Below are 24846 nucleotides of genomic sequence, written 5' to 3' on the forward strand. Positions count from 1 at the left end.
CTGTGGATCTAAGAGTGCACTTACAGGGCTCGATATTAGCAGGGCGGCGGGTTCTCAGTGGTAGGCCGCGTGCCCGATGAAATCGGGGTGCTCCGCACGCAATTACAGGATAATTGGAGCCATTTACCTGTGCTTCCGGGTTTCCCACTGGTAAGCTGCGCGGCGGGTGGACTGCGCATGCGCAGCAAGGTCTGTCAGCTGGAGGAGCCCTATTTAAAGGGGCAGTCCTCCACTGACTGTTGCTGCAGAAAATAGGAAAAATTACAGCATGGAGCAGCCCAGGGGGAAGGCTGCTCCCAGGTTTAATGATGCCTCACTCCAGGTATCATTGGATGAGGTGAGGAGGAGGGGGAGGACAGAGATCTTCCCCCCGGCGGGCTGGAGGAAGCGGCCTGCCTCTGCCACCAAGAAGGTCTGGCTCGAGGTGGCAGAGGAGGTCACCAGCACCACCAACATATCTCACACCTGCATACAGTGCAGGAGGCACTTCAATCACCTAAGTAGGTCAGCCGAAGTGAGTACACTTACTTATTCCCCTACACTCCATCTGCCACATCACCGCCCCCACCCCACATCTCCTTCTGCACTGCCAACACTATTCTATCACATCACCCCTCACACCCAATCAAAGCTCATCCTCATCTTACCTGCACTTACTCACCTCGCCAGTACTCATCCCGCCACTACCACTCAACCCAATCCTCATACAATCTCATGGCTCTATCTCATACTCACCCTCTGATGCATCTCTTTCACGGCCAGCCTCACTCAACCTGCCACTACCTGTCCTGCAGCCACAGGGCATGTATCACATATGTGCAGTAGGAAGTGTAAGGCAAACGTGTCGTGAGCATGAAGGGTGTTTGAGGGTTTGTCATGGTGTTTACCTATATTTAATTTCTGATCAACTCACATAACATATTATATTGTCACTACTACTGCCACGTCTTTGCAAATCTTGTCTGGTTTGTGCAATAATGCCCTTTCCTGAGGATCACTATGAAGACCCAAAACTCATGCCACCCATTGTGTCACTGCAGAGTGGGTGTAGGTGTATTTGCAGGGCTCTTTTGTGCAGACGACTGAGAGACGTCGGCGATGTCCCCAGTGGCACCCTGGAAGGATGCGGAGGAGAAGTTGTTGAGGGCAGTGGTGACTTTGACAGCGACAGGTAAGAAGATAGTGCTCGGGCCAGCTGGGAGCAGCTCAGCATGAAGGAGGCTGCAGATGTCCGCGACTACATGTCCACAGAAGCTGAGCCTCGGTCTGTAGACCCTGTGGCGAGGGTAGTGCCCTCTGCGAAGCATCTCTCTCTGTGGTTGCCCTCCCTCCTGCTGTGCAGGTGGATATGTCACAGCACTGTGTTGTGGAGCTCCACGTTTCAGAGGTGGACGGCGAGGCTGGTGATGCTGTTCGCCTTCCAAGGAGGTCATGACTGCAGCTACGGCGGCCCCCATCCAGAAGATGGGGGCCCCCGATTTGAGGGGGTCCGCAAGGTAGGTAAATGTGTCTGGACACCAGGGTAAGTGTGCAAGTTTACGCATTTGATTGTTACATGGAGGGTGGTGGAGGCCAAACTTTGTCCAAAGTGACAGAGTGGCCTCCTGCAATGAGTGAGGGTCTCCCCCCACAACTGTCAAATGGACCTTTGCAGCTGCCGCAGGCTGATGTCTGCAACACGTCCATTTGAACTGGGAGTATGTCCCTCCTAAAATATCAGGCCAATCAGATCTGTAAACAACCTGAAGTACCTGTTCAAGTACTTTAAGTGGCACCCCGCCGGCTTTAATTGCCACGGGAGTCCCACATGCGGGGGCTGCGCGCGCATGTGAGCACGTCACTGGGGAACCCGGAAATGGGGCAGGTTGGAGCCGGGCTCCAGACCCGCCCCGGGAATCCCGGATTTTTGCAGCCCCCCCGCCACGAACGCACCCGATTGCGGGTGCGAAAATAGAGCCCATACTGTCACTTTTGTGTTGACTCAATGCAGTTTTGAGTGAGCAGTGACAAAAGAGTGGCAGTATAATTCCAGAATCAGGTCCCAGTCTGACTCCAGAATGTATTAAAACCAAATGGCATGAAACCTTCTTGGGTATTGATCATGGAATGATATCAATTCAATTCCCCAGTCCTGCAATATATATATATATATATTTATAAAGTTAAAAAAGGTCCTCTTCAGCTGCCCTGGAGGCAGGTGCTTGAGGCCTGTCAGAGCCACTTTCTTCCATCCGCAAGGAAGGCTCCCTGACAGAGGCAGGAATTCCACAAGGAGCCCCCTGCAGAAATGTAAATGACTCTGGGCCATTGGGGCAGCTGGAACTCCCACGCACAGAAGATGCGCCTGAGTTCTGACAAAGAGAAAAATCCCAGCCCAGGAATCTACCATGTTGGAAATCGGGAGCACAGACCCATATCCTACCACCCTATGATAGAATTTTTACAGCTACGTCTGTAGAATCATAGGAATGTTACAGCATGGAAGGAGGCCATTCGGCCCATAGAGTCCGTGCCGGCTCAATGCAAGAGCAATCCAGCTAGTCCCACTCCCCTGTCCTATCCTTGTAGCCCTGCGAATTTTTTACTTTCAAGTACTTATCCAGTTCCCTTTTGAAGGCCATTATTGAATCTGCCTCCACCACCCCCTCTGGCAGGTGCTAACCACTCACTGTGTAAAAAAGTTTTTCCTCATGTCACCTTTGGTTCTGTTGCCAATCACCTTAAATCCTCCGGTTCTTGACCCTTCCGCCCTTCTTGAATCAAAGATGCAGGGTATTGTTCAAAATTAAAATATTGCACGTAGGTGTATGATACAAAAGTGATGTAATGTATCGTACCGTTTAAGGCCAACAAATTTAATAAATTAACAAAATTCATTTATTTGGAAAAAAAAATATTTTTTTTAAACTGCAATGCTGTACAATGTTCTAGCCATTTTTTTGAAATATACTATATTGAAAATAAAGTTGTTTTTAAAAGCTACTTGAAAGTGATTTTAAAGTTAAATTTGAAAATGTACCTGATTAAATTCTTTGAGGAAGTGACAAGGAGGATTGATGAGGGTAGTGCAGTGGATGTTGTCTACATGGATTTTAGTAAAGCATTTGACAAAGTCCCACATGGCAGACTGGTTAGAAAGGTAAAAGCCCATGGGATACAGGGAAATGTGGAGAATTGGATCCAAAATTGGCTCAGTAACAGGAAACAAAGGGTAAAAGTCGATGGATGTCTTTGCGAATGGAAATCTGTTTCCAGCCACAGGGCTCAGTGTTGGGTCCCTTGCTGTTTGTGGTATATATTAATGATTTGGGCTTGAATGTAGGGGGCATGATTGGAAAATTTGCAGATGACACAAAAATTGGCCATGTAGTTGCGAGTGAAGAGGATAGCTGTAGACTCCAAGAAGATATCAATGGGTTGGTGGAGTGGGCGGAAAAGTGGCAAATGGAGTTCAACCCGGAGAAGTGTGAGGTAATGCACTTAGGAAGGGCAAACAGTAAAGGGAATACGCACTAAACGGGAATATATTGAGAGGGGTAGAGGAAGTGAGAGACCTTGGAGTGCATGTGCACAGGTCCCTGAAGGTGGCAGTACAGGTAGATAAGGTTGTGAAGAAGGCATATGGAATGCTCTCCATTATTAGCCGAGGTATAGAATACAAAAGCAGAGATGTAATGATGGAACTGTATAAAACGCTGGTAAGGCCACACCTGGAGATTGTGCGCAGTTCTGGTCACCACATTACAGGAAGGACGTAATTGCTCTGGAGAGAGTGCAGAGAAGATTTACAAGAATGTTGCCAGGGCTTGAAAATTGCAGCTACGAGGAGAGCTTGGATAGGATGGGGTTGTTTTCCTTGGAGTAGAGGAGGCTGAGGGGTGACTTAATTGAGGTGTACAAAATTATGAGGGGCCCAGATAGAGTAGACAGGAAGTACCTGTTTCCCCTAGTGGAGAGTTTAAGAACTAGAGGACATAGATTTAAGCTGATTGGCGGAAGGATTAGAGGGGAGATGAGGAAAAACTTTTTTACCCAGAGGGTGGTGGGTGTATGGAATTCTCTGCCCGAATTGGTGGTAGAGGTAGGGACCCTCAACTCTTTTAAAAAGTACCTGGACATGCACCAAAAGTGCTGTAAGCTGCAGGGCTATGGACCGGGTGCTGGAAAGTGAGATTAGAATGGGCACCTGGTTGTTCTTCGAGCCGGCATGGGCACGATGGGCTGAATGGCCCCCTTCTGTGCTGTATCTTTTCTATGGTTCTATGGTTCTAACAGTATTTCAATGGCGTCACAGCTAATGCCCACATGTCACTTCAGGCACTATACTTATAAAGTAGACTCCAGTTATAAAGTCATTACAAGTGGCACTCACCATCACAAAAACATTATTATGAAGTTTTTACAGTGTATTGATATAAACATAGGCACGAAATGTACAAAAAACTCAACCAAACATGTGGTTGAATCATGTGACTGCTTGTACATGTGTTAAGAGATCCATTACCCAATCCATGCATGCAAAATGAGTTATATAATTGATGCAAGAAAGGAAAAAATTTCAAAAAGAAGCAAACAAATTAAACAGATTTCCAAAAATATGAATAAACAACAACACCTGGGGTTCATTTCTTTTGGAGTTGTTGTTGATAATGCGAAACATAAGACAAATAATTCGCAATTGCTGATGTAACCCAGATGTGGGATCTGGGAGATAATTTAACAGGTAAATTTATCACACCCAGTGTTGAGCCAAGCTAAAAATAGGGCACTGCCTTTGAGTGCAGCTCAACACTAGAAGAGCAGGATTGTTGAATTTATCCTTAATTCCGTGTGCCACTTAGATTACTGTCAAAAGCCTCTCATTAGGCAATACAGGACTGTTAGGTACATAATCCAGGATGACACTTCAGCACCGAGGGAGTGCTGCACTGTCGGAAGTGCCTTCTTTTGGATGAGACGTTAAACCGAGGCCACGTCTGCCCTCCCAGGTGGAGGTAAAAGATCCTGTAGCACTATTTGAAGGGGGGGTTCACCTGATGTCCTGACCAATATTTATCCCTCAACCAACGTCATTAAAGAAACAGATTATCTGGTCATTATCACATTGCTGCTTGTGGGACCTTGCTGTGCGCAAATTGGCTGCCGCGTTTCTGACATTACAACAGTGACTACACTTCAAAAGTACTTTAGCTGTAAAGCATTTTGGGTAGTCTTGAGATCGTAAAAGCGCTATATAAATGCAGGTCTTTTTCTTTTTACTAAGTGCCTTACCAACTCTAGTAATTGTGATAAAAGCAGCTATGACGACTGGCACAATTGTGGAGAGCAGAGAAACAGGAGAGATTGCAGCTGTTACCTGCAGAGGAAAGCATGTCTTACTGACTGCGCTGTACCTATACTTGTGGATCAAATATTCAAATCAGGCAGTTACACAACATTTGATACTCGGATACATCATGCATGGGAAGAGGTGACACAGTGGGGGTGACTTTTGACTACATTTCTAAGTCAACTCTAAATGGTTAAGAACTGCTGGCAATCCCACTTGAAAAATGAAGTGCAAATATCATTCAATTCTCCAAATGCAAAATTATTTACTGCATCAGATGCAGATTCAGACATGTCCAGGGAGGACTCCAGTGGTGGGAAAGGAAAACTGCATGCAAGGCAAAGTTGAAGGGATGCTGACCATTGAAGGGGGGTGTCACAATAAGGGAAAAATTCAGAAAGCCTTTGAAGAGCCTCAGAAGGCATCTCAACTGATTAGCGGCTTTGCCAAGGCTGATAGGTGAGGGGACTAACTTGTGGCAGGTAAAAACCCCTCAGACAATGAACTAGCTGCGCCTCTAGCCAAGCTGTTCCAGTACAGCTACAACACTGGCATCTACCCGACAATGTGGAAAATTGCCCAGATATGTCCTGTCCACAAAAAGCAGGACAAATCCAATCCGGCCAATTACCGCCCCATCAGTCTACTCTCAATCATCAGCAAAGTGATGGAAGGTGTCGTCGACAGTGCTATCAAGTGGCACTTACTCACCAATAACCTGCTCACCGACGCTCAGTTTGGGTTCCGCCAGGACCACTCGGCTCCAGACCTCATTACAGCCTTGGTCCAAACATGGACAAAAGGGCTGAATTCCAGAGGTGAGGTGAGAGTGACTGCCCTTGACATCAAGGCAGCATTTGACTGAGTATGGCACCAAGGAGCCCGAGTAATATTGAAGTCAATGGGAATCAGGGGGAAAACTCTCCAGTGGCTGGAGTCATACCTAGCACAAAGGAAGATGGTAGTGGTTGTTGGAGGACAATCATCTCAGCCCCAGGACATTGCTGCAGGAGTTCCTCAGGGCAGTGTCCTAGGCCCAACCATCTTCAGCTGCTTCATCAATGACCTTCCCTCCATCATAAGGTCAGAAATGGGGATGTTCGCTGATGACTGCACAGTGTTCAGTTCCATTCACAACCCCTCAAATAATGAAGCAGTCCGAACCCGCATGCAGCAAGGCCTGGACAACAACCAGGCTTGGGCTCATAAGTGGCAAGTAACATTCGCGCCAGATAAGTGCCAGGCAATGACCATCTCCAACAAGAGAGAGTCGAACCACCTCCCCTTGACATTCAACGGCATTACCATTGCCGAATCCCCCACCATCAACATCCTGGGGGTCACCATTGACCAGAAACTTAACTGGACCAGCCATATAAATACTATGGCTACGAGGGCAGGTCAGAGGCTGGGTATTCTGCGGCGAGTGACTTACCTCCTGACTCCCCAAAGCCTTTCCACCATCTACAAGGCACAAGTCAGGAGTGTGATGGAATACTCTCCACTTGCTTGGATGAGTGCAGCTCGAACAACACTCAAGAAGCTCGACACCATCCAAGATAAAGCAGCCCGCTTGATTGGCACCCCATCGACCACCCTAAACATTCACTCCCTTCACCACCGGCGCACTGTGGCTGCAGTGTGTACCATCCACAGGATGCACTGCAGCAACTCGCCAAGGCTTCTTCGACAGCACCTCCCAAACCCGCGACCTCTACCATCTAGAAGGACAAGAGCAGCAGGCACATGGGAACAACACCACGTGCACATTCCCCTCCAAGTCACACACCATCCCGACTTGGAAATATATCGCCGTTCCTTCATCGTCACTGGGTCAAAATCCTGGAACTCCCTTCCTAACAGCACTGTGGGAGAACCGTCACCACACGGACTGCAGCGGTTCAAGAAGGCGGCTCACCACCACCTTCTCGAGGGCAATTAGGGATGGGCAGTAAATGCTGGCCTCGCCAGCGACGCCCACATCCCGTGAACTAATAAAAAAAAAGTCCGTGCCCGCATGCAGCAAGAGCTGGACAACATCCAGGCTTGGGCTGATAAGTGGCAAGTAACATTCGCACCAGATAAGCGTCAGGCAATGACCATCTCCAACAAGAGAGAATCTAACGACCTCCCCTTGACATTCAACGGCATTACCATCGCCGAATCCCCCACCATCAACATCCTGGGGGTCACCAATGACCAGAAACTTAACTGGACCAGCCATATAAATACTGTGGCTGCAAGAGCAGGTCAGAGGCTGGGTATTCTGTGGCGAGTGACTCACCTCCTGACTCCCCAAAGCCTTGCCAACATCTACAAGGCACAAGTCAGGAGTGTGATGGAATACTTTCCACTTGCCTGGATGAGTGCAGCTCCAACAACACTCAAGAAGCTCGACACCATCCAGGACAAAGCAGCCCGCTTGATTGGCACCCCATCCACCACCCTAAACATTCACTCCCTTCACCACCGGCGCACTGTGGCTGCAGTGTGTACCATCCACAGGATGCACTGCAGAAACTCGCCAAGGCTTCTTCAACAGCACCTCCCAAACCCGCGACCTCTACCACCTAGAATGACATGATATCTATTACTGAGACATGGCTGCAGGATGGTCAGGATTGGGAACTAAATATATCGTGTTATAAGGTCTACAGGAGAGACAGGGAAAATGGAAGAGGGGAGGAGCAGCCTTCGTGATTAGAGATGAAATCACTTCAATGATAAAGGAGGATATAACCAGAGGTAAGCAGCCAACAGAGACCTTATGGGTTGAATTGAGAAATAGGAAAGGATCTAAGACTATAGTGGGAATTGTGTATAGGAATCCTGGCAGCAGCTCTGAAGTGTTAGATTGTATAAATACAGAGATTAGACAAGCGTGTAACAAAGGCATAGTGGTCTTAATGGGGGACTTTAACCTTCACATAGATTGGGAAATTGTAAACAATTTTACAACACCAAGTTATAGTCCAGCAATTTTATTTTAAATTCACAAGCTTTCGGAGATTCTCTCCTTCCTCAGGTAAATGTTCAGGATCTCCTTGAAGCCTACGCATTTATACATATTGAATAATACATGGTGTTTACAGACTGCCCCTGCAACTGCCCGTTGCCAAGGCAATCACCGTGTTCAGACAGAGAGGTGTCATCTGCAGAACCCCCGAATACACATTCAACAAAAATTGGGAAAAGCAGACTAGCAACTGTCAGAAAGGTAGTGAATTTCTTGAGTGTGTCCGGGATAATTTTCTACAGCAGTATGTCCTGGAGGCAACAAGGGGGCAAGCCATACTAGATTTAGAAATGAGTAATGAACCAGATTTAGTTAACGGCTTAACTGTACACGAACATCTATCCAATAGCGATCATAACATGATCGAGTTCAATGTAGTGTTTGAAAGGGAAAAAAGTGAATCAGCTGCTAAGATTCTAGACTTGGATAAAGCCGACTTCAATGGGATAAGACAGAGACTGTCCACAGTAAACTGGGCAAATCTGTTAATGGGTAAAACGACTGATGATCAGTGGGAAATGTTTAAAGAAACATTTATCGTGATACAGAAACGGTTTATACCCCTGAGGAGCAAGAACTCTACTTGCCAAAAAAACAGCCATGGACAACTAAAGAGGTAAGGGACAGTATAAGACATAAGGAAAGGGCATACAAAAAGGCAAAAAATGGCACAGATCCTGGCGAATGGGAAAGATACAAAGATCAACAAAGGGTCACCGAACAGATAGTAAGAGCTACAAAAAGAGAGTATGAAAAGAAACTTGCAAGGGGTATCAAAACCAATACAAAGAACTTTTATAGTTACATTAGCAGAACAAGGGTGGTCAGGAGCAGTGTTGGCCCCTTAAAAACTGAAAGTGGGGATATTGTCATTGACAATGGGGAAATGGCGGACATGTTGAACAATTACTTTGCGTCAGTATTTACAGTAGCAAAAGAGGATAGCATGCTGGAAATCCTAAGAAAACTAATATTGAATCACGGACAGGGACTCGATAAAATTAACATAAGTAAAGCAACAGTAATGAAAAAAATAATAGCACCAAAGAGTGACAAATCCCCAGGACCAGATGGTTTCCATCCCAGGGTTTTAAAGGAAGTAGGTGAGCACATTGCAGATGCCCTAACTATAATCTTTCAAAGTTCTTTAGATTCAGGAACTGTCCCTCTAGATTGGAAAATTGCACATGTCACTCCGCTTTTTAAGAAAGGAGAGAAAGGGAAACCAGGGAATTATAGACCAGTTAGCCTAACATCTGTTGTGGGGAAAATGCTGGAGTCTATAATTAAGGATAGGGTGACCGAACACCTTGAGAATTTTCAGTTAATCAGAGAGAGCCAGCATGGATTTGTGAAAGGTAGGTCGTGCCTGACAAACCTGATTGAATTTTTTGAAGAGGTGACTAAAGTAGTGGACAGGGGAATGTCAATGGATGTTATTTTTATGGACTTCCAGAAGGCATTTGATGAAGTCTCACATAAGAGACTGTTAGCTAAGATAGAAGCCCATGGAATCGAGGGAAAAGTACGGACTTGGTTAGGAAGTTGGCTGAGCGAAAGGCGACAGAGAGTAGGGATAATGGGAAGGTACTCACATTGTCAGTATGTGACTAGTGGAGTCCCGCAGGGATCTGTCTTGGGGCCTCAATTATTCACAATATTTATTAACGACTTAGATGAAGGCATAGAAAGTCTCATATCTAAGTTTGCCGATGACACAAAGATTGGTGGCATTGTAAGCAGTATAGATGAAAACATAAAATTACAAAGCGATATTGATAGATTAGGTGAATGGGCAAAACTGTGGCAAATGGAATTGAATGTAGACAAATGTGAGGTCATCCACTTTGGATCAAAAAAGGATAGAACAGGGTACTTTCTACATGGTAAAAAGTTAAAAACAGTGGATGTCCAAAGGGACCTAAGGGTACAGGTATATAGATCATTGAAGTGTCATGAAGAGGTGCAGAAAATAATCAAAATGGCTAATGGAATGTTGGCCTTTATATCTAGAGGACTAGAGTACAAGGGGGCAGAAGTTATGCTGCAGCTATACAAAACCCTGGTTAGACCGCACCTGGACTACTGTGAGCAGTTCTGGGCACCGCACCTTCGGAAGGACATATTGGCCTTGGAGGGAGTGCAGCGTAGGTTTACTAGAATGATACCCGGACTTCAAGGGTTAAATTACGAGGAGAGATTACACAAATTGTGGTTGTATTCTCTGGAGTTTAGAAGGTTAAGGGGTGATCTGATCGAAGTTTGTAAGATATTAAGGGGAACAGATAGGGTAGATAGAGAGAAACTATTTCCGCTGGTTGGGGATTCTAGGAGTAGGGGGCACAGTCTAAAAATTAGAGCCAGACCTTTCAGGAACGAGATTAGAAAACATTTCTGCACACAAAGGGTGGTAGAAGTTTGGAACTCTCTTCTGCAAACGGCAATTGATACTAGCTCAATTGCTAAATTTAAATGTGAGATAGATAGCTTTTTGACAACCAAAGGTATTAAGGGATATGGGCCAAAGGCAGATATATGGAGTTAGATCACAGATCAGTCCTGATCTTATCAAATGGCGGAGCAGGCACGAGGGGCTGAATGGCCTACTCCTGTTCCTATGTTCCTAAATCCCCTAGATCTGATGGTCTACTTCCAAACGTTCCAAAAGTGGTGGCTGCAGAGATAGTGGATGCATTGGTTATGATCTTCCAAAATTCCCTAGGTTCTAGAATGGTCTCAGTGGATTAGAAGGTAGCAAATGTAACCCCGCTATTCAAGAAAGGAGGGAGAGAGAAAACAGGGAACTACAGGCCAGTTAGCCTGACATCAGTCATCGGGAAAATGCTGGAATCCATTATTAAGGAAGTGGTAACTGGGCACTTAGAACATCATAATATGATTAGGCAGAGTCAACTTGGTTTTACGAAAGAGAAATCGTGTTTGACAAATTTATTATAGTTTTTGAGGATGTAACTAGCAGGGTAGATAAAGAGGAACCAGTGGATGTAGTATATTTGGATTTTCAAAAGGCATTCGATAAGGTGCCACATAAAAGGTTGTTACACAAGATAAGGGCTCACGGGGTTGGGGGTAACATATTTGAAACATAGAAAGATAGAAAATCGGAGCAGGAGTAGGCCATTCGGTCTCTCAGCCTGCTCCGCCATTCAGTATGATCATGGCAGATCCTCTATCTCAATACCATATTCCAGCTCTCTCCCCATACCCCTTGATGCCTTCTGTGTCTAGAAATCTATCCATTTCCTTCTTAAATATATTCAGTGTCTTGGCCTCCACAGCCTTCTATGGTAGAGAATTCCACAGGTTCACCACCCTCTGAGTGAAGAAATTTCTCCTCATCTCAGTCCTAAATGTCCTACCCTCTATCCTGAGACTGTGACCCCTTGTTCTGAACCCCCCAGCCAGGCGAAATATCCTCCTTGCATCCAGTCTGTCTAGCCCTGTCAGGATTTTATACGTTTCAGTGAGATACCCTCTCATTCTTCTAAACTCGAGTGAATACAGGCCGAGTCGACCCAATCTCTCCTCATACGAAAGTACTGCCATCCCAGGAATCAATCTGGTGAACCTTCGCTGCACTCCCTCTATGGCAAGTATATCCTATCTTGGGTAAGGAGACCAAAACTGCACACAATACTCCAGGTGTGGTCTCACCAAGGCCCTGTATAACTGCATTAAGACATCCTTGCTCCTGTACTCAAAATCTCTTGCAATGAAGGCCAATATAACATTTGTCTTCCTAACTGCTTGCTGCACCTGCATGTTTGCTTTCAGTGACTGGTGTATAAGGACACCCAGGTCCCTTTGTACATCAACATTTCCCAATCTATCACCATTTATATAATACTCTGCTTTTCTGTTTATCCTTCCGAAGTGGATAACTTCACATTTATCCACGTTATACTGCATCTGCCATGTATTTGCCCACTCACTCAACTTGTCTAAATTGCCTTGAAGCCTCTTTGCCTCCTCCTCACAACTCACGGTCCCACCTGGTTTTGTGTCGTCAGCAAACTTGGAAATATTACATTTGGTCCCCTCATCCAAATCATTGATACATATTGTGAATAGCTGGGGCCCAAGCACCCTGCGGTACCCCACTTGTCACCATCTGCCCTGATTACAAAGACCAGGGTGAATACCTATATAACCGTCACTGCACTTCAAAAGCAGTTCATTATGTGAAGCACTTTGAAGTGTTTCTATGAAGGTGAAAAGTACTGTATAATTGCAGATATTTGTTCTACCTCTGTTGACGTGCTGGTATCTCCAGAAATGCCGACACTTGTGATTTTGTTAATGATTTGTTGATTCTATATTCACCGAAAAAGACCCATTTATTCCTACTCTCTGTTTCCTGTCTGTTAACCAATTTTCAATCCATGCCAGTATATTACCCCCAATCCCATGTGCTTTAATTTTGCACACCAACCTCTTATGTGGGACTTTATCAAAGGCCTTCTGAAAATCCAAATACACCACATCCACTGGTTCTCCCTTAACTATTAGCATGGATAGAGGATTGGCTAACGGACAGAAAACAGAGAATAGAGATAAATGGGTCATTTTCAGGTTGGCAGGCTGTTGCTAGTGGGGTATCACAAGTGTCGGTACTTGGGCCTCAGCTATTTACAATCTATATTAATAACTTGGATGAAGGGACCGACTATAATGTATCCAAGTTTATTGACAATACAAAGCTGGGTGGGAAAGTAAGCCGTGAGGAGGACAGAAAGAGTCTGCAAAGGGATATGGACAGGTTACGTGAGTGGGCAAGAAGGTGGCAAATGGAGTATAATGTGGGGAAAGGTGAGGTTATTCACTTTGGTAGGAAGAATAGAAAAACAGAATATTTTTTAAATGCTGAGAAACTATTAAATGTTGGTGTCCAGAGAGACTTGGATGTCCTGGTACAAGCAACACAAAAAGTTAGCATGCAGGTACAGTGGGCAATTAGGAAAGCAAATGGCATGTTGGCCTTTATTGCAAGGGGGTTGGAGTACAAGAGTAAGGAAGTCTTACTACAGTTGTACAGAGCTTTGGTGAGACCTCACCTGAAATACTGCATACAGTTTTGGTCTCCTTATCTAAGGAAAGATATACTTGCCTTGGAGGCGGTGCAACGAAGGTTCACTAGATTAATTCCTGGGATGAGAGCGTTTTATCCTATGAGGAGAGGTTGAGTAGAATGGGCCTATACTCTCTGGAGTTTAGAAGAATGAGCGGTGATCTCATTGAAACATATAAGATTCTGAGGGGGATTGGCTGGGTAGATGCTGAGAGGTTGTTTCCCCTGACTAGAGAGTCTAGGACTAGGGGACATAGTCACAGGAAAAAGGGTCGGCCATTTAAGACTGAGATGAGGAGGAATTTCTTCACTCAGAGGGTTGTGAATCTTTGGAATTCTCTACTCCAGGGGGCCGTGGATGCTGAGCCATTGAGTATATTCAAGGTTGAGATAGATAGATTTTTGGACTCTAGGGAATCAGGTGATATGGGGATTGGGCAGGAAAGTGGAGTTGAGGTTGAAGATCAGCCATGATCTGATTGAATGGCGGAGCAGGCTCGAGGGGCCATATGGCCTACTTCTGCTCTGCTCCTATTTCTTAAGTTCTTATGTTGTTATAGGTAAATTTCTGCTCCAGCCTGCCGGTCAGGCAGTCAATCTGGCCATTTGTTGGGCTGGGGTCTGCACAGAATTATTTAAATATGGCCCTGCTGTTAAGATTGACAGGGCCTCTATGTCCCATTCTTCGCCCGCTACCGGGCTCTCCTGCACTCTTCCCATCTCCCCGTTGATATTGGGGTCATATGAGTCTGCAGACAATTGACAGAGCAACCCAGTACCTGCCCCCCTGTTTGCTGGCCGGTGAAGTGAAGGTGGTGCCTCATGAAGTGATTGCTAACAGGGTTGTCCACTTTGCCACTCTAAAGTACCATTCCCATAGTTAGCATTGCAGCATACTTTCAAGGAGGTGCAGCCAGAATTCAGCTCGCTGCTGACTATTACTATCACTGAATATGCCAGCCCTATGCTGCATGGTAGCTGCAAGTATCCTTGCAACATTTGCTTGTCTCATGACCTGAACGCTGTGAAGATAGTTCCCTACAGTTACTACCAGGTAGATGTGCCAGGCCTGCATAAATGGTTGGTGGCATCTTGGTGGGTAGAGCCAATCAGGCAATACTGACTCTCGATCATTCTGGCATGCCTTCTTTCATCTAGTATCATGGAAAGCATGACATATTGTGATTGGGATACTTCTGAAAAGCCATCCACCATAGTGTTTAATCTGACATTCACATATCAGAGCAACATCATTGAGATCATTTTACCTCTCTCTGCAGATGCGGGTGTGCAGCTGCTGGCTGGAGGGCATGGAGCACCTCTCAGGCAGTCTGACCTGGCTGGCGTCACTCTGTAAGTGCTCTTCTCTTCCAAAGTCCTCAGATAGGAGAATCCCACTGGTGCCAGTTATGGTGCCTCGGGCAAAAAAAAATTAGAAACATTTGTATAAAGTCACATGAAAATGTAAGTATCAATTGAAAGAAATGGATGAAATACACATACCTTAATATTACCATACCTTTTCCACTACCTCCTGAGTACTTACAGTTCCCTAGCAACCTTGGATTTCACATGGGCATGATTTAGAAATGATGTCCTGCACATCTGAGCATCGGGAAATGGCGTGCAGATTGTATGCAGTTTGCATTCCCTTTCAGCTCTCTGCCCCTTGCACCTCCTCACTAAGTGCAAACAAATACTAGCAATGCTGTTCATTGTGTAAATATTACTTTTTACTCAAGTTCAAAGTAAGGGCAATCAACAACTGGAATATTTAAGTGGATTTCAGCAGAGGGCAATGCCGGTGGAACCAATAATGCAACAAATAGGCCTTTATGGCTTTAATGAGCTTGAAACCAGCAAAAAACATTCTGTTAAAGATTTTAAATCCAGTTTGGAACCGGTGAAGAATTCGAACTTCTGCCCGAACCGGCAATGCTGGTGCCACTTAAACGTTTGATGTTCTTCATGTTCAGCATCTATGACAGTGGACACTGGCCAGAAACCCCATATGTGAACCCCTAATGCTTTAAAACTGTCCCTTAAGGAATATTCCACTCACCAAAATTAGTCAATTTTGCAGATATCCTGATTGGAATTTGTTTGTTTTGTGAGATATTAAAATGTACAGTTTCCAACATATTTAGTGTGATTTATGGTTTACTTTTGCGCTTTTGTGCTGCTCACACTGCAGCTTATCTATCATGCGTTGTCCTCATATCTGGTGTCGCAGCCAACCTGATTTCTTATTGTAATAAATTGATTACAGCTCACAGATTGTAGATTTCTACTTTGTTATCAGTTGGATCGGATTTAGTGGGCATGGCAGGCACCTGCAATAATGGCTGCAAACAATGTTAAAAATATTTTGGCCTTTTAATTGTGAATGTTGAACACTGAAGTGCTACTTTCCGATGTAGATGATTCTACTACAGAGCAAGTCTGAGAGTTGTTACGATTTATTTAAGTGATCTCCATGAACACATTCCTGTCTCTCCTTCCTTTGCAGTTAATTCCTATTCATAAACATGTTTTTTTTCTCATTTGGTTGAAGTACATTCCAATGATTTACTACTGTGTTTTGCCCATTGTTCTACAGGCTATTCCTCTTAAAAGAAAATAGCTTCAAGCCAATTGCTACTGTGCATAAACTTTGGAATAAATATTAATAGTAACAATGCAACATTTTTAATGTTTAACATTGATTTTGACAAAATAATTTGAGGAAAATAGGTTTAAATAACTCCCCTGGCGACACCCACTGCCAGAACATGGCACTACAAGATAAAAATCTCACTACACAATAAAAAATAATGTAAACAAATTTTTGAATGTATCCTACTAATATCTACTAAAATACAACACAATTATGATAGCCCCAATTTGTTTAGAGTGTCCCCAGTAATAAATAGCTCCATGCTTTGTTTAAATGATTGGGAGCTGTCTATTCCCTGTTCACATACTATGGGGTAGAAATCTGTTGCAAGCATTTTTTGGGCATAAAATGGGGGCCCAATCTGTGCAGGCGTTAGTCCCACTGCCAATTCATGGGGACCAATTTTTAGGCGTCCTGGGCCAACCCCTTAAACAGCCATTACGCCCCTGGAATTTATAAATTAGAGACCTAATGCCTGTAAAAGGACCCCTTTGACAACTTGGTCACCTTATGAGTAGGGCAGGCGTCAGGCTAAAATGTGGGGCCTTTGATCAAATGTTTCCTCACTTTGGTGTTTCAATAAACCATTTGAAGTGATAGTACAGAATGGGTTCTGTACAAATAGACACACTTGTTAAAGAAAATATCTCCTGATTTTGCAAGACCAGCAAAATCTGTGCTGGGAATGGCCAGCAGCCATAGGGAACCTGACCCAAAGCATACTAAAATGATAATGGCTAATTCATGTGATTAGCTCATTTGAATAATTAGCATAATAATAGCTTTGGCCTTAAAATGGCAGCTGTGCTAATGAGGAGGTGGGAGGGATGTGGTTAAATCTGACTGGCTGCTCAAATTTAAAGGGATGTGCACACTTAAAGGTAAATGGGTGCATTTGGGGCAAATATTGTTTCAGCCTTCATAAAGCTTCAAAATAATCGAATAAATTACTTGTTAGCCTTTGTTAAAGCCAGGGGGAGGGAAGAAGTGCCAGGTAAAAGTGAAAAGAATCCCAATGTGGAGGTACAAAACATAGTCTGTGGGGAAATGATGGAGTACCACAGCACCTGATGCCCTGTTTGATGATTGGCAAAGGGGATGTACCATTGCATGAGTTGGGAGTTCAAAACAAGGGAGCATTACCTTAAAATTAGAGCTAGGTTGTTCAGGGGCGATGTCAGAAGCACTTCTTCACCCAAAGGGTAGTAGAAATCTGGAACTCTCTCTCCCAAAAAAGCTGTTGAGGCTAGGTCAATTGAAAATTTAAAAACTGAGATTGATAGATTTTTGTTAGGGGGAAGGGTATTAAGGGATATGGAACCAAGGTGGGCATATCGAGTTGAGATACAGATCAGCCATGATCTAATTGAATGGTGGAACAAGTTCCAGCGGTTGATTGGCCTACTCCTGTTCCTATGGGTGCGAGGAGGGTTGCCCCCGCGTGGTATTTCAGGGCACCTTCCTAAGATGACAGCAGGGCACCTCTCCTGTCAAGAGTTGGCTGCCAGGCTTAATGGTCTATGCAGTAAATGGGTGCCCTCTATGATTCTCTACACTCTTGGGAAACCCAGCACTTCTGGAAAATTCTGTGCCCTGTTCAGCTGATACCTTCTTTCCACAGGAAAGAGAAAATTTTCTTCTTGCAAACACCTATGCTTCATGTGTACTGAAAGTGCTATATATGAGCCAAGATGAAACAAATGTGTGTGATCAAAATGGAAAAGTGTTCTTAAAATATATCCAGGTCTTTTTCGCTGTGTTCAGCGTCCATTAAAGAAGGACGCAGTGCTGGATCTAGTTCTGGAAAATGAACCAGGGTGAGTAAGTGGCCTGAAGGTACTTGAGAAATAGTGACAACAAACTAAATAGGTTCATATTGAAATAGAACAAGAAAAAGAGGAATCGAAGATAAAAATGTTTGACTGGAAATGAGTTAGTATCAGTGGGATGATATGAGACCCAGCATTGATTAACTGGAAAAAAACCCAGCAGATCAAATAGCAGAAGAGCAGTGGGAAATATTTAAATAGGAGAAGGATACGTTACAGGATAAATACATTCTGACTAGGAGCAAAGAGGGTGCATTATTTAAAAGAGAATTGCACAAGTATTTGAAAAGGAGGAATATGAACTGTTAAGAGAAATAGCAGGGAAACATGATTAGAATAGATAATTCCAGTTGAAGATCTTGTGTTGGCATAGACATGATGGCACGAATGGTCTCCGAATGATGCTATTGAAATGTAATGTTCATTGGTATTGTTCTAAAATATTGCAATTAGAATCGTGATCTTATTTTTGTGTTTTATAATAATACAATTTTTCCAATAGTGTCATGTTTTATAGTAATACAATGTTCCAAACAGTGAAATGTGCTATCATACTGGTGTAAATATTTCCTTTCAGAATATGCAAAAATAATTATGATTTAATTCTTTTAATTGACATCCATTTTTAAAGGCTATTTCTGTTATAGTAGTAGTGCAGTGACCTTTAATAGAACCTAAAGCTAGGCTAAGTTCCCAGCCGTTTTATGTACCAATCAATCAAGTCAGACCATCTGATGCAGTTTTTCTCATCACACAGTGCATGATCCCTTTGAAGCAGCATGCTAGCAGTATGGAATATTTCTTTAAATGCTTCCTACCAATTAAAATATTTAAATATTATATGTAATAAATAAAAGAAAAAAACCTTGAAAAAAATGATACAAAATCAATCTGCTTTTTAAAAATACAATGATATTTTAAAATAAAACCTGATCGCTTTTTTATTTTAAGAGTCAAATGATCATGCCTAGTCTTCTGGTAGGGCTCCATGAATTAAGTATATGTAAGTATATGTAAGAGAGATCAGTAATGAGAGTGACAGTGGGAAAGTGATTTTGCTATTAAAAATTGTGATCAGGATAGGTATAGCCACTAGATAGGCTACATAGCTTTTTATATTAGTCCGCTCCTGTTAATTTTTAGTATTCCCAAAATATGAATTATCCAACAACTTGAATTAAGCAGCTCTATTTAAATATCACTGTGGTCCTTTTAAGTGCAATTTGCTCATTGCAATCTCAGAGAAAGGGAATTAGAATACTCCAGCATTTACTAAGTTTGTAGTAATGAACTACCACAGGGGGGCAATGTTGCAAGGTAACAAGGTTGCACCAGGTATCAGCAGTCCTGTTCAACAAAGTATTTAGCAGAGAACTCCACACATTGTGGGTAAAATAAAAATGTGTGTGGATGATATCATTACTATTAAGGTATCCACATTGTAAAAAATTCTCTTACTACCCACCAGTGCATTGAATTCTGTTCCTTTAATAACTGTTTACTTTTTATTGAAAAATTGATCAACTAGAGTTATTCCCCAATGGGTCAGTTGGTAAACATGCTGCTCAATGCAGCACTCAGGCACACACTTCAGGAAAGTCCCAGGTATTGACCAGTTGGGCTGAATGGCCTGTATCTGTGCTGTAGATTCTATATATGTATGTAAGTTTGTACTGAGTTAGCTGATTTCAGCCAGGATGCAGGTACAGGTGCTAGTTAACTTTTGCACTGCTGAAAATAAGAGACGATAACCCCGAGCAATCCAACCCTAATGAATTGAAACGTTTTATTTGTATATTAGTAGATCTCCCATGGTGTTGCTCACAGTATGTCACAGGAAATGTTCTCTCTCTTATCTACGTTATCTTTGTGTTGTTGCTTCTCTCTTTCTGTCCTCTACCATTTGTCTCACTCTTTCTCATCTCAACCTCTTCTGTTCTCTCTTCTTTTCTATTTTCTTCTGGTTCATTCTCCTATTTTCCTTTCTTCTCTCTTTCTATTCTTTTCTACTGTTCTCTGTCTTCTCTCTCCTGTCCTCTTGGGTAGGAGGTGGTGACAGCATTTTCTGGTGGTGGCGGCAGAAGGGATCTGGATAGTGTTGCCAGTTGTCTATTGAGTTCCACATCATTGGGTAGGGGGAGGGATACAGGCACTGGCTGCATTTTCTAATGGTGAATGTGAGGTGGTGGTTGAGGAGGGATCCAGTTAGGGGAGGAAGGCGGTAGGTGGATGAAGGAAAGGGGATGGGTGGGAAGAATCGGTAGTTGGGTGAGAGGATCGTAAGAGGGAGAGGGATAGATCTGTCCAATGCTGAAGGCCAGTGCATCACGGGTGCCTTTTGGCCCAAAAAATTGCAGCTGGCGGGTGAGGAGAGGGATTCAGGTCAATGCTCGCATTTTCTGTTGACAAATTCAGTGAGTATAGCGGTGAATTAGAAGTGGCGCAGCCAATGTCCAGTTCTAGGATAGCTGACATAACTCCACTCCTCCACCCTCTAGGCTAGTAGATTGATATTGGTAAGTAGTTTTAAGTTATGACAGTTGGTTAAATCTTGCATACAGCCACTGACTGGGGAACTGGCCTATGTATAATCCTGCTGGCGCAAATGAGGCAGCATTGTTTAATGTAACTCACGTCCCGTGAAGCCCTTACTGTAATGAGGGCAAGAACTAAATTTTTTGTACCAAATCCTTGCCACTGTTGATGCAATTCAGCTGACATTTAAGTTGGTGTAAATAAACCTTTGTTTCTTCATGGTTTGCTGAAGCTAAAACAACAGGGCAAGTTCAGACCATGGATTGTTTTTCTTGATAAATGCTACTCCAGTTGCTGTTCCCTTTGCTTTTCATCAGCAGCTAGAACCAGATGCAGCAATCTTATAAATGTTTCCTTTTTCACTTTAATATTAAACACCAAAGTAGCTTTTGTATCTTCATAGAGATTATTTTATTTTATTCAGTGTTGTCTATTTAGGTAATTACTTTTTCTCTCTCTAATTTTCTCCATTCCACCTCTCCTGCAGCAATTGTGTCTCTCTCTTCCCACAACTGTTTCTCTACTTGTATCTGATCCTCTGACTCTTTAAGTCTCCCTCCCTCTTTCTGTTTGTTTTCCACTCTTTCTGCTCCATAGCTTTCACACTACCTCTTATTGCCTTCAACTTTTTTTTTGGCCTTAATTTTTGTGCTCTTGAAGGTGAGGGCTAGGCACCCAATATCAGTCAGACACAGAGTAGAACTCCCTCTACGCTGCCCAACAATATGCCTCAGCCCTACTCTCAGAACAGCACCAGTTACTGCACCAATGTGACATTTTTCTATTTCTCACACTGAGTGAGACTGTCAATTAATGCCACTTTGGGGGCAATTCTGTGCTGTTGGAACTGGATTGAGACTGGCCAAACTTGTTTCACATAAGAAACCCTTACAGCCAACAGAGAGAGGAAACATTCATCAGTCAGGGCAGGATTCAAATGCAGGGTCCAGATATGAAAGGCCAGTGTCTAGCCCACTACACCACCCAGTTCCCATCTCCCCCTCTTTCTGTGAGAAAAGTAGATTGATGTTCCCATTTAAATATATCTATATGAACTTGCTGTCATCCATTTAGAGTTGCTGTGGCAATGGTTGTGAGTATTATTGTGAAGATTTTCAGCAAAAAAAGGACATATATCCACAGATGTTACTTTACCCAATTTGATTCCTGGATATTTTCCATACCAATTATACTGGGTGTTTACTTGGCAATCTAAACCAGATTAATGGACACTTACTGCCAGTAAATCTTAGTGGACACTCACTCTACAGATCTGCAATCTATGATGATTAGATGTTGGTCCAGGCCAGGCACAGAGCAGGACAGAGTAGAAGGGCACTGCGGAGTAGAGAGCAAGTACTGAATCCAAGAGAGCAGAGAGGCCTGCTGCTTAGTCTGGCAGAAGAACAGGATGGTAGGACTTGACAAAGGGAAAGCTAATGGCACTTGTACCAGGTGGGAAATGACAAGATGCTAAGAGAGTGAGGCCAATGGCCTGTAGAAAGGAGGTTGGGTCTAATGTTCAACTGGATCCAGCATCAGTCCAGAAGCAGGCTCAAACATGGCCACTTTCTTAACTTTGTTCATTGCGGTTGTTGCATCTGATTGGTCCATGTTAACCACATGTCAGCCAATGTCCCAGACTCCTCCATCACCATCCCTGGATATGCCCTGTCCCACTGGTAGGACAGTCCCACCAGAGTTGATGGTACAGTGTTATACAGTCAGGAGGGAATGGCCCTGGGAGTCCTCAACTTTGACTCCGGACCCCATGAAGTCTCATGGCATCAGGTCAAACATGGGCAAGGAAACATCCTGCTAATTTACCAACTACCACCCTCCCCCAGCTGATGAATCAGTACACCTCCATGTTGAGCATCACTCGGAGGAAGTACTGAGGGTAGCAGGGGCACAGAATATACTCTGGGTGGGGGACTTCAATGTCCATCACCAAAAATGGCTCGGTAGCACCACTACTGACCGAGCTGGCTAGGTCCTGAAGGGCCTGCGGCAGGTGGTGAGAGAACCAGCACGAGGGAAAAACCTACTTGGCCTTGACCTCACCAATCTACTTGTCACAGATGCACCTGTCCACGACAGTATTGGTAGGAGTGACCACCGCACAGTCCTTGTGGAGAAGTCCCATTTTCACACCGAGGACACCGTCCATCGTGTTGTGTGGCACTACCACCATGCTAAATGGGATAGATTCAGAACAGATCCAGCAGCTCAAAACTGGGCATCCATGAGGCACTGTGGGCCATCAGCAGCAGCAGAATTGTATTCCACCACAATGTGTAACCTCATGGCCCAGCATGTCCCTCACTCTACTATTACTAACAAGCCAGGGGATCAACCCTGGTTCAATGAGGAGTGTAGGAGAGCATGCCAGGAGCAGCACCAGACGTAGCTAAAAATGAGGTGCCAACCTGGTGAAGCTACAACACAGGACTACATGCATGCTAAACAGCGGAAGCAACATGTTATAGACAGAGCTAAGCGATTCCACAACCAACGGATCAGATCAAAGCTCTGCAGTCCTGCCACATCCAGTCGTGAATGGTGGTGGATAATTAAACAACTAACGGGAGGAGGACACTCTGTGAACATCCCCATCCTCAATCATGTGAGTGCAAAAGATAAGGCTGATGCGTTTGCAACCATCTTCAGCCAGAAGTGCCGAGTGGATGATCCATCTCGGCCTCCTCCTGAGATCCTCACCATCACAGAAGCCAGTCTTTAGTCAATTCGATTCAATCCACGTGATACCAAGAAACGGGTGAGTGCACTGGATACAGAAAGGCTATGGGCCCCGACAACATCCTGGCTGTAGTGTTGAAGACTTGTGCTCCAGAACTAGCCACTCCTCTAGCCCAACTGTTCCAGTACAGCTGCAACACTGGCATCTACCCGACAATGTGGAAAATTGCCCAGGTATGTCCTGTCCACAAAAAGCAGGACAAATCCAATACGGCCAATTACCGCCCCATCACTCTACTCTCAATCATCAGCAAAGTGATGGAAGGTATTGCCAACAGTGCTATCAAGCGGCACTTACTCACCAATAACCTGCTCACCGATGCTCAGTTTGGGATCCGCCAGGACCACTCGGCTCCAGACCTCATTACAGCCTTGGTCCAAACATGGACAAATGAGCTGAATTCCAGAGGTGAGGTGAGAGTGACTGCCCTTGATATCAAGGCAGCAGTTGACCGAGTGTGGCATCAAGGAGCCCTAGTAAAATTGAAGTCAATGGGAATCAGGAGGAAAACTCTCCAGTGGCTGGAGTCATACCAAGCACAAAGGAAGATGGCAGAAGTTGTTGGAGGCCAATCATCTCAGCCCCAGGGCATTGCTGCAGGAGTTCCTTAGGGCAGTGTCCTCGGCCCAACCATCTTCAGCTGCTTCATCAATGACCTTCCCTCTATCATAAGGTCAGAAGTGGGGATGTTAGCTGATGATTGCAGAATATTCAGTTCCATTCTCAATCCCTCAGATGATGAAGCAGTCCGTGCCCGCATGCAGTAAGACCTGGAAAACTTTCAGGCTTAGCTTGATAAGTGGCAAGTAACATTCGCGCCAGACAAGTGCCAGGCAATGACCATCTCCAACAGGAGAGAGTCTAACCACCTCCTCTTCACATTCAACGATATTACCATTGCCGAATCCCCCATCACCAACATCCTGGGGGGTCACCATTGACCAGAAACTTAACTGGAGCAGCCACATAAATACTGTGGCTACAAGAGCAGGTCAGAGGCTGGTTATTCTGTGGCGAGTGACTCACCTCCTGACTCCCCAAAGCCTTTCCACCATCTACAAGGTGCAAGTCAGGAGTGTGATGGAATACTCTCCACTTGCCTGGATGAGCGCAGCTCCAACAACACTCAAGAAGCTCGACACCATCCAGAACAAAGCAGCCCGCTTGATTGGCACCCCATCCACCACCTTAAACATTCACTCCCTCCACCACCGGCGCACTGTGGCTGCAGTGTGTACCATCCACAGGATGCATTTTATATCAAAATTTTTAAACTATTTTAATTGACCAAAACTACCAATCACCAACTCCCTCTTGTTTTTACTGCTGTGACAGATTGGAAATCTACCTTAATTCAGATCATAAGAATCTCTAATTTGTATAGTTTTCTAGCAGAGAAAAGATGCATAGACAGTTTAGACTACTTCACGCAGAGGGTGGTGAACATGAGGAATGGACTGTCCAGGGAGACAGGTGGTGCGGAAAACTCTAAGGGTAATTTGGATAAATATTTGAAGGCGTGGATGATTAGGAGGTATTAATTTTTGGGTTCATCCATATGGATTGCAGAGCCTTTCCTGGTCCTGTACTTTTCTGTTTCTATTTGGAATTGAAAACTTGCCAGTATTTTG

At 44.3% G+C, this 24846-nt stretch overlaps 1 protein-coding gene across 1 annotated transcript in view; it reads right to left on the reverse strand.

Moving 5' to 3' along the window:
* The window catches only part of enkur (enkurin, TRPC channel interacting protein), a 94509-nt gene that overhangs the window by 47699 nt on the left and 21964 nt on the right, over positions 1 to 24846 (reverse strand). The window contains exon 3 of the mRNA XM_068007137.1: positions 14703 to 14850. Coding sequence (XP_067863238.1) covers positions 14703 to 14746 — 44 coding nt within the window. The 5' untranslated portion in view covers positions 14747 to 14850. The remainder of the gene's footprint in view (positions 1 to 14702; positions 14851 to 24846) is intronic.

The sequence above is a fragment of the Heptranchias perlo genome, chromosome 2 (genome assembly GCF_035084215.1).
Source record: "Heptranchias perlo isolate sHepPer1 chromosome 2, sHepPer1.hap1, whole genome shotgun sequence".
Classification (NCBI taxonomy): Eukaryota; Metazoa; Chordata; class Chondrichthyes; order Hexanchiformes; family Hexanchidae; genus Heptranchias; species Heptranchias perlo.